This window comes from Lynx canadensis, chromosome D4, assembly GCF_007474595.2.
Source record: "Lynx canadensis isolate LIC74 chromosome D4, mLynCan4.pri.v2, whole genome shotgun sequence".
Taxonomy (NCBI): Eukaryota; Metazoa; Chordata; class Mammalia; order Carnivora; family Felidae; genus Lynx; species Lynx canadensis.
In genome coordinates, this window is record NC_044315.2 from 59,862,843 (window position 1) to 59,877,508 (window position 14,666).

General features: G+C 42.3%; 1 protein-coding gene across 5 annotated transcripts in view; it reads left to right on the forward strand.

Moving 5' to 3' along the window:
- TDRD7 (tudor domain containing 7) overlaps positions 1 to 14,666 on the forward strand; it is a 77,707-nt gene that overhangs the window by 39,394 nt on the left and 23,647 nt on the right. For all 5 annotated transcript variants that reach the window (XM_030293187.1, XM_030293186.1, XM_032595509.1 and 2 more), the window contains 2 exons: positions 7,510 to 8,096; positions 11,575 to 11,761. In XM_030293187.1, coding sequence (XP_030149047.1) covers positions 7,510 to 8,096; positions 11,575 to 11,761 — 774 coding nt within the window. The remainder of the gene's footprint in view (positions 1 to 7,509; positions 8,097 to 11,574; positions 11,762 to 14,666) is intronic.

Below are 14,666 nucleotides of genomic sequence, written 5' to 3' on the forward strand. Positions count from 1 at the left end.
TAGGAGAAAGAATAGCTCTGTGGCAAAATCAGAACAGAGACATTGGTGTGTATGATGTTGCTGTGCTGGACTTGAATAGAGCAACTGCCCGTCGGACCCTAGAGTATGATAGAAGGAGTGTGGGCTGGGGCACCTGGGTGGCTCAGTCCATTAAGCATCTGACACTTGGTTTTGGCTTGGGTCACGATCTCAGAGTTTGTGAGATCCAGCCCCACGTTGGGCTCTGCACTGACAGCATAGAGCCTGCGTGGGAATCTTTCTCTCTCCCTCTCTCTCCCCCTTCATCACTCTCTCTCTCAAAATAAATAAACATTAAAAAAAAAAGAGTTTGGGCTTTGGAATTCCATGTTTGCCTTGCCATTTCTTGGCTGCATTACTTTCAGCACACAAATCATCCTCTCAGGTCCCGACTCTTCTCTAAAATGTGACTGTTTCATAGCACCTGTGTGGCTCAGTTGGATGTCTGACTTTGGCTCAGGTCATGACTTCATGGTTCATGGGTTTAAATTTTTTTTTTTTCGACGTTTATTTATTTTCGGGACAGAGAGTGACAGAGCATGAACAGGGGAGGGGCAGAGAGAGAGGGAGACACAGAATAGGAAACAGGCTCCAGGCTCTGAGCCATCAGCCCAGAGCCCGACGCGGGGCTCGAACTCACGGACCGCGAGATCGTGACCTGGCTGAAGTCGGACGCTTAACCGGCTGCGCCACCCAGGCGCCCCGGTTCATGGGTTTAAGCCCCACATCTGCTCTGTGTTGACAGCTCAGAGCCCAGAGCCTGCTTTGGATTCTGTGTCTCCCTCTCTCTCTGCCCCTCCCCCACTCACGCCCTGTTTCTGAAAAATGAATAAACCTTAAAAAAATTTAAAAAAAAAAAATAAAGTGTGACTATTTGTACCCATCGCATAGGGTTGTTGGAGTAAAGTGAGAGAAACTATAAAAAGCAGCTGCCAGTATGGTATCAGACACATAGCAGGTATTTAGGAAAAGGCTGTTTTTGTTTTGTTTTGTTTTAGAGAGAGAGAGAGAGAGAGAGAGAGAGAGCGAGCGCAGGAAGACCGGCAGGGAAAGAGGGAGAGAGAGAATCTTAAGCAGGCTCTGTGCTCAGCACGGAGTCTAATGCGGGACTCCATCCCACTACCCTGGGATCATGACCTAAGCTAAAATCAAGAGTCAGATGCTCAAACAACTGAGCCACCCAGGGGATTCAAGGCTATTATCTTTTGAGGGGCAGCCCAGCTTAAACTAAAGCAGGTTATATATAACCCACTGGTAAACCAGAGACATGCCCAGCAAGCTCTACAAAGGAACTTATCTCAGTGAAGATAGAGGAAAAATTAAAGAAGGAAGAACAAAAGTTTAAATTGAGAGAAGATAAAGAGCAATAGATGACTGAAGTGAAAGGGATCGAAACTCCGAGATGAGGTGAGTTTCTGTTATCTTGGGGGCACAACCTCCACCCCCAAAGGTAATGAGAACATACCTAGAATACCTACTTAGCCTAGAAGGCACAGTGAAAGCCGCCACTGCCGGCCAAGATCATCCCAAAAAGCTGTGCACACATTTAGCCAGGAGAAGATGCCCTTGTCTTCCTGAGAGAAACTGAGCAAGAGCCTGACCTTGAGCCATGCTGAATGAAAAAGACTTGAAGTCTGTTCTAATATAGTTGCAGTCAGCATCAGTTAGAAGTCCGTAGTAGGAAAAGGGGTGAGAGGTGAGAGAGAGTATGAGCCTTGAAATGTATGCAGTCTGTAAAACTACTCATCCAAGGTAGTGGAAAGAGTTTAGTTTCTCTGAGCAGATGGTTTGTAAACAGTCAGGGGTTACCCTCTACAAGAAACTTTTTATTTTTACCTTTGATTAAATATCTGTGGAATATTCTACAAACACTTGTACTTTCTTGAACAGAAGCAACTAAAAACTTGTAACTGTTTCTGAATATCTCGGGTTTGGCATCACTAGCATTGGTAAAGCACTACAGAGAAGGTGGCAGATGTAGGTGGTGTGGAACCTTGAGATGTGGGGGTTAGCTCATCTCTGTACTTCTCTGTGTGTAATTTATGCCCCACCCACTGCCCTTACAGGCTTCACCTCCCAACCTAGGTTGTCTTCATTGTGGCCCAATGATGCCATTGGGGACCATTTTCTCATCTCTTTCTCGTTGTCTGACTTTTCCAGTACTTCTCAGCTTTAGCAAAAAAAAGACTGAGCTCTTAAGGAGGTCATTAACCACTCAATCTTTCTTTCTGTGAACTGGCTATTCATAGGGTACTAGCTTCTTGGTCAGTAACTCTTCAATGTTTTCACTGTTGCAAGGTACTCAGGGGTCTTTATTCACTGCTGAAGCTGAGTTTTTAAACTGGTTTCTTTTTGAAGTTCAAAACCTTGCCAATGCTTGGAGAACTGGGAATCAGATCTCCAGGTAAATATGATTTTTTTGTACTGGTGGAAATACAACTGTGGCTGGATAAGGCCTATACAACTGTTTTGGAAAGCTTTTATTTAATTAGACAATACCAATTCTGTCATAGAATCATAAAATTCTAATTCTATGAAACACAGTAAGGTTACCTCGGCAGCTTATGCTGTTTAGTTAGCAGATGAGACTTCCATAGACTTGAAGGATTTTGGCTTCAGGAATTTAAGTTTACAGCACAGGTAAAATCAGATAGGAAGAAGTAAAGACCTCTTAGAATTAAGAGGAAGAAAGTTTCTAGACTCATGGGGTAAAGACTTTTATGTGTGTGAACAAATGGGGCTCCTGAAGAAATTGATGTTTGAAAGTCTTGGGCCTTACCTATACCAAACCTACTATGTCTATCCTCAATTTACAAAATCCCAGAGGTGTGTGAGAGAAGTATCTCACTGCAATTCCAAATGAGGCAGAAATCAAACTAAATATAATGAATTTGTGGGGATAAAGTCTAAGGCATATCAGGTACCAGAATCTTCTGATGAGTACCAAAGGAGATGGCTTGAACTCTGTGGTGTAGGGAGTTAATCTTTTATGTTACCTACCTGTCTTTCCTGTGGGGTCTGGAGGTGCAGTGGGGGTGAGTAAAGATATGAAGTTCTAGGTCATGCCACCTCCCAGTCATTGAAATGGTAGCTTTTTAAGTGGATATCCAAAGTCCCCTCCCCCCCACCAAAAAATGTAGAGCCACAAAACAAAACATGGAAGAAAAGAGTAGGATTATGATATTGAATCTTCTTCTACAGAAGGTTTATGACTCCCTCCTCAGATACGTATCTGGATCAGGTAAACTAAAGGTGTAGAGCACCCTTGTAAGAGATAACTGAAATGATGAGCTGCTGATATATCAAACTAAGAATACAATAAAAGCCATATTTCAAGAAGCTGTTGACTTACCTTGGTCATTTGTGAAGGCTAAAGAAAGCTTTCTACTTGGGGGCTGTGACAGGAGATCACATGTCAGTCTGGTCAGATGCACTAGAGCACAGTGAATAATGGACACCACACTGTAACCCACGTTATAGCAATTCCTTGTCTTTGGGGAGATTGCCATAAGTTTGGGATACAGTAGTAGGTATCTTTCCTAAGCCTAGTTACCAGAAAATTAAAAAGAGACAAAGACACATTTTGTGGAGGATAGGTAGCAATCACTGTAGAATGCCTGGGAAAAGCAAATTTTCATTCATATGAAAATTTTAAAACAAAGTTGAAGTTGAAAAAAATTACATATAAGTTCAAAAATTACATCTGTGAGAGTTAGGTTTTTTAACTTGAAATGACATGAATTTCATGATTTTTCCCTTTGAATTCAGTAACCCTTCAGCCAGTCTCCAAAGATTGCTTGGAAAGCATGTGGACCAGACATATTATCTATATCACCAAGCTTACCCATGAATATTTGTCTAATGTATTGAAGGACATCTCATTCAGCCTTGGTTAGTGTCAGGTTCAGTTCCGGAAATCAGGCCTATGTTTAATCTTAGTAAAGGCTGAATTGAATTTAAAGAGGCCAAATTACTGGAGAACAAAGTAGAGTTTAGGCTCATAACCAGTCCTCTTGAGACTGAGGAAGAAGCACATTGGAAAATGCCTACAATTCAAGGAACTAGTCATTTGGAGATAGGGGGTGGTTATCTAGTTTAAACAATAACAGTAAGATGAAACTGCTTAGGAAAGAAATCTGTCTTCTAGTTCAGGTGGTTATTTGGCTGTTGTTAGAAATTCAGATAAACTTAGGCTTGTTGGTTAAAAATCTACTTTATAGGCTGACTGGAGAAGCTTGACTTAAATGTTGTAGACAGAGCCCTGGAAGCTTACTAATTCCAGATGATCTTTTAGCATTATTATGATACAAAGGTCAGAAAAGAAAGGGAATTTTGTGCCCCTTAAATGGCTGTAATGTTCATAAACTTCTGTTAAGGTAGTAATTCCTGGTGAGAAGAACTCAGTGTGCTGGCCATGTTCAGAGATCATGTCTAGAGATTTGATAAAGGGCACTGTTAGGTAATTGGTCCTGATGACATCTAAAGCACAGGTGGGAATGGAAGCTTCGGGACTGGAAGTGGAGGAGGCTGTTTTGTTTTGTTTTGTTTTGTTTAAGGTTTATTTATTTATTTTGAGAGACAGAGGGAGAGGGGCAGAAAGAGAGGGAGAGAGAGAGAGAATCCCAAGTAGGCTCTGCACTGTCAGCACGGAGGCTGATTATGGATTCGAGCTCAGGAACCGTGAGATCATGGCCTGAGTCAAAATCGGATGCTCAACCAACTGAGCCACCCTGACACCCCTAGGGGACTGTTGAACAAACACTGAAGTATCTCATGTTCCAGTTCACTCACTGGAAAGAAAAGGGTCATAAAGCTGAAGAACCCTTCCTATCCTCTCTTGAGTTAGAAGAAGCCATGTGGACAGTTGGGGCATGGGGCTTGTGAGAGTTATTATAGATAAATAAGATATTCCACTGAAATTAGTTTCTACCATCCACCTTGGAGAAGGTATTGCAAAAAGTTGAAAAGAGGTCTGTAGGCAAAGAACGAAGATGGGCCCCGAAGCCTCAGCTGGTTTTCAATATGGAGGACTGTCATGTCTAAATCTAAGATTACATTAATTGGGATTCTATATGACAAGTGGATAATTCACATAGAACTCTATTTTATATCTCCATTTGCTCCAAAAGTATGTTTCTCAAACCCTTCTCTGGATACTGTATTCTTGTATCTTATTAAGTGTCTTAAAGCGCGGTGAGGATTGCCATTTTAAGATTTCAGATTTACAAACATGAATCTCAGGGCACCTGGGTGGCTCAGTTGGTTGAGTGCTGACTTTAAATTTTTTTTTTTAACATTTATTTATTTTTGAGACAGAGAGAGACAGAGCATGAGCAGGGGAGGGTCAGAGAGAGAAGGAGACACAGAATCTGAAACAGACTCCAGGCTCTGAGCGGTCAGCACAGAGCCCGATGCGGGGCTCGAACTCAGGGACCGTGAGATCATGACCTGAGCTGAAGTCGGATGCTTAACCGACCGAGCCACCCAGGCACCCTGTTGAGTGCTGACTTTAGCTCAGGTCATGATCTCACGGTTCATGGGTTCGAGCCCCACATTGGGCTCTGTGCTGACAACTCAGAGCCTGGAGCCTGCTTTGGATTCTGTGTCTCCTTCTCTCTCTGACCCTCCCCCGCTAATGCTGTTTCTCTCTGTCTCTCAAAAATAAATAAATGTTACCAAAAAATTTTTTTAACTAAATAAAAAAATTAAAAAAATAAAAACATGAATCTCAAGACCATTGAGAGCAAAATGAGAAATGGTCCAAATATTTATATCCCTAAGTCTTAAAATTAGGGACATAAACTGTAACTGTCCTATAATGCACCAACCAGAGTGTCAAAAGGTGTCAGCAGCAGGAGTCCACCAACGATGATAGGGAATGCCAGCAGGTGCTAAATGCAGACTAAGTTGCCTCTGCTTTTATTGATGCTTGGGGTTTTGGGCATGGACTTTCCCCCCAGTCCTCAAAACTTCAACACACGTTGGCAGAAGAATGTGAGGAGGAGAACCTAATGTTTTATACTTGTGTTAATATTCATCCTTCTCATGTATCACCTAGAATATATAGTCAGGACTAAAAGGTATCTATCTTAATATTCAATTGACTACACCTCTCGACTTTTTAATGCTCTTCTTGGGTAACAAGACAATACCTTCTTTGTGTGTACATATTTATGTTCTTCCTAAGCATTATGTAGAAAATGAGTTAGAGAGGTCAATGTTCTTTACTAACAAGCTACTCGGTGTACTTTAATATTCTATTCTTCTTGGGAGAGGGAGGCCTTCTTATAAGTTTGTATTATTACCTTAGTGGTCTGGAATGTTTTTCCAAGGACTCAAATTGCAGCTAAGGAATAACTGAATAGGATCTGACAAAATAGGAACATCTTAGAGGGCTGTCAATGCTAACTTCAGTCTAATCAAAGGTTGAGAAACCTTTTTTTATAAAGGGCGAGGTAGTAAATATTTTAGGTTTTGTGGGCCAACAGCTGTGTCATTGTTACCCATAGTCTGGCACAACCACTCAACTCTGCTACTGAACTGCAGAAGCAGGCCTCCACGATGCATAAGCAAATGGGCATGGCTATGTTCCAATAAAACCTTATGTACACTGAATTTCATCTAATTTTCACATCACAAAATAATTCTTTTGATTTTTTTCAACCATTTAAAAATACACAAATCATATTAGCTCATAGGCAAGGCAAAAACAGGTGGTAAGATCAGCTTGTACCCTGGTCTAGTAATAGAAAGGCTTACTACTTGGAAAAAGTGGCACCATGCATCAGTTTCTCTTCTCTTTCTTCTCTTATACAAAGAGATGCCATCGAGCCATAACTCTCAGAAATGTTACACAGATAAAATTAGAGATTGGATGATGTACAAATGCCAGGCATTTTTATCTCTTGTTCTTTGGAGGGGCAACTTTTAGCTAACTTTCTACTTTAGTGGTTGTAAAAACTGTACCTTGTCTCTGAAGAGTCTTTTTCTAAATAACGTAAAGCTAAGGGTTTTCTCAGGATACTACAAGAAGAAGAAAAAAGCTAGCTCTTTAGGTTTGTCTGAAGATGTCCTAACTTTCTTCCCAGTGGTTTATTCCTGACAGTTCTGATACCTTTTCACGGCTTCATCCCACCTTGTATTTAGTCAGTTTGTAAGCTGTTGCTTTGGATTTGACAGAACTAAATGAGATACCTGGCTTATGGGGCAGAAACTCTCATGATTTCATAGGGTTGTTGGAGGCCAGATGCCTCATAAGGGAAATTCGTGCTATTTTATTTCCCTGTTTATTTCTAAAACGTGGCTCATGATGTCATTTGTGGATGAAGGCAAGGGATTAAGTCTTAGTGGTTGAGAAGAGTAAAATGTACACTTTTGTTTCTCTCGATTGACTTGAAAACAGTGTCATTCTCATTTAAAATGCATTGATGTGTTTTCAGGTTGTTTGCAGCCATTGAAATATCTGTCATTTGCTTTATTTAAAAATTTCAGGTGGAAAAACCTTGCAGTGGTGGTCAAGATTTACTTCTTTATCCAGCTAAGAGAAAGCAGCTTTTGAGAAGTGAACTGGATGGTGAAAAAGTGCCTCCATCCCCACTACCTGCTCCAAAACAAATACCACCATTAAAAGGGTGTCCAGCAGTTATGCCAGGAGACTTTAAAGAGAAAGTTGCGGAGCTTCTGGCGAAATATTCAAGTGGTCTTTGGGCCAGCGCACTCCCCAAAGCATTTGAGGACATGTACAAAATGAAATTCCCTGAGGATGCCTTAAAAAATCTTGCCTCGCTTTCTGATGTATGCACCATAGACTACATTTCTGGAAATCCCCAGAAGGCCATTCTCTATGCTAAACTTCCATTGCCCACTGACAAAATCCCAAAGGATGCAGGGCAATCACATGGCGATTATGATATCAAGTCTATGGTCGAACAAGAATATTTGCAGATAGAAGAAAACATTGCCAAAAGTGCTGATACCTTTGTGGAGAATACAACAGTTCCTCCGTTAATCATTCCGACTGAGGCATCCCCATCTGTATTGGTGGTTGAATTGAGCAACACAAATGAAGTGGTTATCAGGCGAGTTTTATTTTCTAATTCTTTAGGATACTGCTGTACTGTTGTCACTTGGCTATTCTTCCCGTGGATGCTGGAAGTTGAGGAAGAATAGTATATTTTTAGTTCTGTAGAGTTATAATGAAGTATAACCGTAATTCTTGTTTTTACATCTTGTACATTTCTCTCAACTGCCAGAACTGTGTTTGTATCTTTTAGGAGATTAATTCTTATTTCTTCTACATTAATGGTTATATATGTACATTCGTCTCTCCCAGTAGACAGTGAGCATCTTGAAATCAAAGCACTTTAAAAAATTAATCTCTGCATATATTCTGAATATTTGGTAGATTTGTTAAATATGCAACTGTTCTCATGAGAAAAGATAACAGTATTAAAATTGGAATGATAATATGGTCTGAATGCAAGAAGAATCTATGTCAAAAGCATAATGACAACTGTGTATATCAAAAGCAATGAATGTCTAATCCATAGAATAAGTAAGTCACCCACTAGGTAGGTAATACTATTTAATCTGGGACTGTGTAGCATTTTACAGAAGTCAAAATAGCCAGGCACTGCCTACCTAGTACAATACATAAGATTAGCCCTTGGAGCCAAAGGTACTCTCTGGTTACTTGGTCCTTTTGATATCATTGTTGCCTGGGCGGAAGAACCATTGCCAAAGTGGCTGATGATAGCTGGAATTGCAAAAGATGGTTCAGCCCCAGGCACCTGACATGGACTTTTGGAGAAAATATAGAATACATAGAAGATATTAAAAGACTATAATTTGTAGTTTCTAACTTGGGATAAAGAATGGAACCAGTGTAGCTGGATCTCTGGAGGCACCAGCCTAAAGTATGGCTGTGGACAGAAAAGGAAAAGGCTGAATCAGAGCAGTGTCCAGGCTTCTTCAACCAAAATGTTGAAATTTGGGCTGTTACTTCTCCAGAGAATCATAGGTAAGAGTCTGAGTGGATAATGAAGTGGAATCAAGTGTCTTGGTATGCTCAAACTAGATTGTACAGAACCTTTAGAGAGGTCTTATTCTGTACAGAGGTAGTAAATGAATAAAGCTTTTATTCTAAGATGCTGTATTGCCTGAAGATGTAAATGGATTGTTGAGGGTTGGGGATTCCACTGTGGTTCACTAATAAATTGAAGTAAAGGAAGGATGTTGAGGAGCACATTGCTAACTCCTACCGTTTCGAAGAAATCTAAGTCTGCCTTCCTGGCAGGATCCTTTGGTGTCTGTTACTATTAGCTGTCGGATCTGTTGTCAGAGACCAAGCACCCAGCACTGGGCTCGACATCGACAGATCATATGATTTCTGATGTTCTAACCAAGGGTTGGCAGGAATCTGGATCAGGTCCGGGACTTCAGTAGAAGGGTTCTAATCTATGTAAGGATGATTAGGTCCAGGTCTTCAGATTGTTTAGATCCCCTTTTCCAATATAAATTTGAATCCTGGAGTTAGCATTCTACCTGTTCAGCACAGTTGCTGGCAGCCAGCAAGCATGATGGGTATAATGTGTGCTGTTAGATCGACCCAAGGTCATTGGCATCCCCCACCCACCAACCCAGAGACTCAGTAGATTCCAACCAGGCTGAGCCCTATTCTATATTCATGTCTTCACCCAGGTAGACAGTAGGCTCTGGAAACTAGGCCTGTGACTCATGAAGGGTCTGAGGAGGGGTTGTGGCACAGACCTCATATCAAGTGTGGGAATCCCTTGTCTTCAGTGTCAAAAATTAACTTTGTGAAACTGTACTTACGGAATACCTGAATTAGCCTACATATCATTCTTTGCCCACTTGTTCAGGTAATTGGGAGACAGTGCAGGACTTCATTCTTCCCACTACCCACCATCACACCAACCATAATATCACCTCCACCCAAGCCAAGTAGCCATTCTTCTCTGCCAGTTGTCATTGAGAGCGGATTTCATGCTGCTTCTCTCCACCTTCCTCCTCCCTAGCGGGTGCCTGTGCTGAACACACAACCAAGTCACAGGCTGCTGCCCAGGCCTCCGGGCTGGTTAGGCTCCCAGGGCCGTGGCAGCACTAAAAGGAGGACCTGTGAGACTCCAGGTCTGGGAAATGGGCACTCGGCAGAGCTACAGACCTCCTGGGGGACGTCAGAGCTGAGAGGCAGCTGCACCCCAGGCAGCACCTTACCATTTGTAAAGCTCAGTAAACTTAACTAGCAGAGTGTGACAAAGCTTCTTCAGCTGTTTCTGGAGTAAATAAGGTGCGTGCAATATTTGGTTTTAAAATAGCCATTGCTCAAAAGAGGCATTCTTTTCATTTTGTGTAGGACCTTTTAAAGCTTTTTTAACTCTAGTAACAAATAGATTGAATAGGGTGTCTTCTGTCCTGCCGATAGTTACCAAGAATGCATGAAAACATTTTCAGAGGAGTAGTCTCTTAAAGCTGTATAGGAGCACTTGGGCCCTGGGTAAAAGCGGAACAGTGCAAAGGGCAATGTGCTTGTTGGCATACCCCCCATCTCCCTAGTCAGTGATTCTGGTGCCGTTACGGCATAGCTTCCAGCTAAAAAGGCTTCATCCTGTGGTTGAGACAGCTCCTGTTATAGGAGCTGAACTTGATTTGCTGGGTTTCACATCCTAGAAAGAGGCCTTTGATGGAATTGTCCCTAAGTACTAAAAGGCAAGAACACAAGAGTCTATTTGTGGCACAAAGGGAAATAGTGTGTTTTAATAATCAACTGGGATGAGGTGACTGCAGTTTTAACAGCAGAAAATTGTAGAAGGAGATAGGCCATATCCTGAAAAAGCCTTCTCAGAAAGCATACAATTTAAGAGAGATTTAGCTAGAAGATATCATCTCTTTAAGGGTATCAGAGCTCAATGTTTTGTTGTAGTTTGTTTAAACTTGTCCAGTAAGCTGGGGAGATGGGTTGTCACATGGTTGTGTTTAGTGCATTTAAGGCTTTGTTTTTCTCTCTTAAAATTTCGTTGGTTGTCAGGGCTTGAGTCTTGTTCAAACCCAGCCTTAAGGCAAAACCACCAACTGGATTCTCTCCTCAGTAATCCACAAAGATTTCCAGCAGCCTTAGTAAAAAAAATCTTAAATAGACTCTTGCTAATCTGGCCTGCACTGGTGTCTCCATTTTCTACCATATTTTCCTCTCTTCCCTTCCCTTGAATCTTTTCTCAGCCTCACCCTCGCCGAAGTTTCCCTGACTGCTTACTGTTACATCCTCCAGCTGTCTGGATTGTTGTCAAGCATTTGATCTGGTGTGTTCGGCCCTGGTGCTGTTTTACATGAGCCCCATAATATTATACTTTCCTTTATCAAGACAGAAATGTTTGCTAAATACGTGTTCTCCTACCCATTGACATAATCCATGTCTGAGACTGGAAAGATGGCAGTAGAAAAGAAATGAGAGTGTCATTAGTGAATTCCTGGTGAATTCCTGTCATTTTCCTCCTTCTGGGTTGCTTCATTTGTGGTCTCTTCCTTTAACTAATTCAGGTATGTGGGCAAAGACTATTCTGCTGCTCAGGAATTAATGGAAGATGAGATGAAGGAGTATTACAGTAAGAACCCCAAGATCACACCAGTCCAGACTGTGCATGTTGGGCAGTTACTGGCTGTAAATGCTGAGGAGGATGCTTGGTTACGGGCACAGATCATCTCGATGGATGAAAACAAAATAAAGGCAAGCACTGTTTACTTTGTCATAGCATTATGAAGAGGCACACATTATTTTTCAAACGTAGGTGTTGCTTCTAATATTGTGTCCTTCCTAACTCCATTTAGTTTTTTCCAGAAGTTGACAAGATAATATCTGTAAAAGATTATCCCTATCAGCTTTTAAGTCCGTGGTAGTCATATGATCTCAAGAGTTTGAGTTTAAAAAAAAGAAAAAAAAATGTCTTCTCCATGGCAGTATTCATAACCCATGACATAATCAGGAAAGGGTCTTTATTTCCATTCTCAGGAGAGACATAATAATTACCGATCAAAGCTCTGTGGGATTCCTATCAAGATCAGCACTTTGGAGTAAGGGAAGCAATACAGACCAGAGGACGTGACATCCCCCCTCTCCCCTCTTATGCAGCCAGCCGAGGACCCCAAACAGGACTCAGGTTGTGCCCCGAGAGCTGTCTGAGTGTTGCACTCTCCGTCCTCTTGGAGAAGTCAGAGGACTCTTTGGCCTGCCTCTTGCATCAGCAGGCTCCAAGACTTCCAGACTTGGCCATGTTCTTGGCTGTCAACCTCTGCCCCATGGCCTCTTCTTTCCTTCAGTGCAGAGATGGAGAATGAGAACTCTCTTACTCTCAAGGCACGGTTTTGTCTGGGTTTTGCAAGCAGGGAAATATACTTCTATTTCTGCAGCCTCGGTTCCATAATTTGAAACCTATTTAATTATGGTGTTGTCAGTCCCTGGCAAATAACCTTTGTGTGTCACTGAGTGCAGATACTGCTCACTGAACCTGGGCTTAGGTCCATCAGATACTCTGCCCTGAAACCCCTGGCCCCAAGCACAGGGTCAGGAGGGTCAGAAAGGGTACTTGCTGTTTCTTACCCAGATGGTTCAATACAAGAGGCCCTGGCCCTCTATGGAAGCAAGCTCACCCTAACCACCGAGCCACCCTTAGCCACTCACAGAGAAATTTAGGAAATTCTTTAACTAAATCTACAAAGATACAGTTTTTAAGCAATTTGGTCTGACTATAAAAATCTGAAAATTGGAACGGTTTGGCAGTTTCTTAGAAAGTTATTACACTTACCATCTGACCCCTAAGTCTTTACACAAGAGAAGTGAAAATATAGGTCCACCAAAAGGCTTGGACACAAGTTTGGAGCAGCTTTATTATTACTAGTCCCAAATGGGAAACAACCCAAATGCTTACCAATAGGTGAATGTAAAAGCAAATTGTAGTATATTCATAGAATGGAATACTAGTCAACAAAAAAAAAGGCATGAACTACTGAAAACAGTCACATGGTTAAAACTCATGAACTGTGAGAGCAGTCAGATACAAAAGAGCTATCCTGTCTGATTCCAGATAAGTGATGGCTAAGAACAGCTAAAAATTCATCTATAGTGATAGAAATCAGATCAATGGTTGCCTGTGACAGGAGGTGGAGGGGGCTTAATTGGAAGGGGGTAAGGGGGAAATTTTGAAGTGGTGGATGTGGTCTGTATCTTGATTATCGTGGTCATTGTATGGATATATACATTTATCACAGCTCTTCAAACTGTATACTTTAAATGGGCATTTTTCATTCAGTGTAAATTATATGTGGATAAAGTTTGGGGGAAAAAAATCTGGAACACGTTAAGGACCAAGCAGAGAACTGAGCCAGTGGGAAGCACAGTGCGATTAGCGGCTTGGGCCTTAGTCCTGCCTCTGCCTGGGAATAGTCATGTGCCCCTGGCCAAGTCCCTCCATCCCCTTATCTGTATCTCAGATTCCCTTCCCTGCATGAAAACACTCTGATCTTGTGACGCTGTCTTCAACTGGAACCTCCTCTGGGAAAGAAAACCTTTCACACAATCTTAAGATTGGCTAAAGAAGAAGTAAAAACCAAAAGGGCAGTGTCATGAAAGCCAGAAGAAGAAAGTATCCCATCAGGGAGAGATCACCAGCTGTGGCATCGGATTGCTAAGAGCCGTGGCTGGTGTTGGGGGTGAAGGGGGCATCTCAGTATGTTATACGGTCTCATAAGCTCTTAGACTGCAGTCCATGGAACAATTCTGTTCTGAGCTTGTTCCCCTCAACCCCGTGAAGCAGACAGACGTGTAGTTCTCCTTTTCTCTGGAGAAACCCCCGCTACTTAGCAAGTCTGTTTCTCTTGAGCTGTGCTGTGCCTGGCAACGAATACAATTCCCTCCTTGCTTTCCACTTGTCAATCTTTGGTGAGTGTGGGAAACAGGAGTATGAAGTCATGCCCTGAAGTGGGTGCTGGATTGGGCCCAACCCAGACTGGCATCCCAAGGATGTCTGATTATCACTCAGGTGGCGCGGTGAGGTCTACGGCCACTTGATGGTGCCAGAGAACCAGGAACAGACTGGGGCTCCGCTCCAGGCCTGGGCTGCTTGTGCTGATCCCAAGGCATTAGGGAGAGAAACTCCACTCAGCAGCGCAGGGCAGAGTACGGTGTGAGTCAAGCTCGCAACCCATGAGCAAGTGTTTTCTACACCGCAGCTGCCATACAAATGCACAGTGTTTGATTCAGAAAGAAAGAAAGGAAAGAGAACAAGCTCCAAACGTTATGGAAATCCTTTGAAGATTTTGGAGCAGTTATTCTTTAGTCTTTTGATGCTAGGAATACAGACTGAATTTCCCTGGAATGATGATTATGTCCTACTGATATTATGTCCTATTGGTAGACCGTGTTCTCTGCATTCTAGGTCTGGGAAGAGCAGAGTCCAAGTTGTAGGTAGTGATAGCTATTAAAGGAAACAAGTGTTGCCTGACTCCTGAGGCTTATGGGAAAGAAGAACAGGTGCTGCTTTGGGACTGGAGTAAAGGGCCCGGACGCCTAAATGGCTGCGCCACAGATCTCGGCCTACAGGAGCCCTGAATCAAGATAGGGACTCGGGGAGATGATT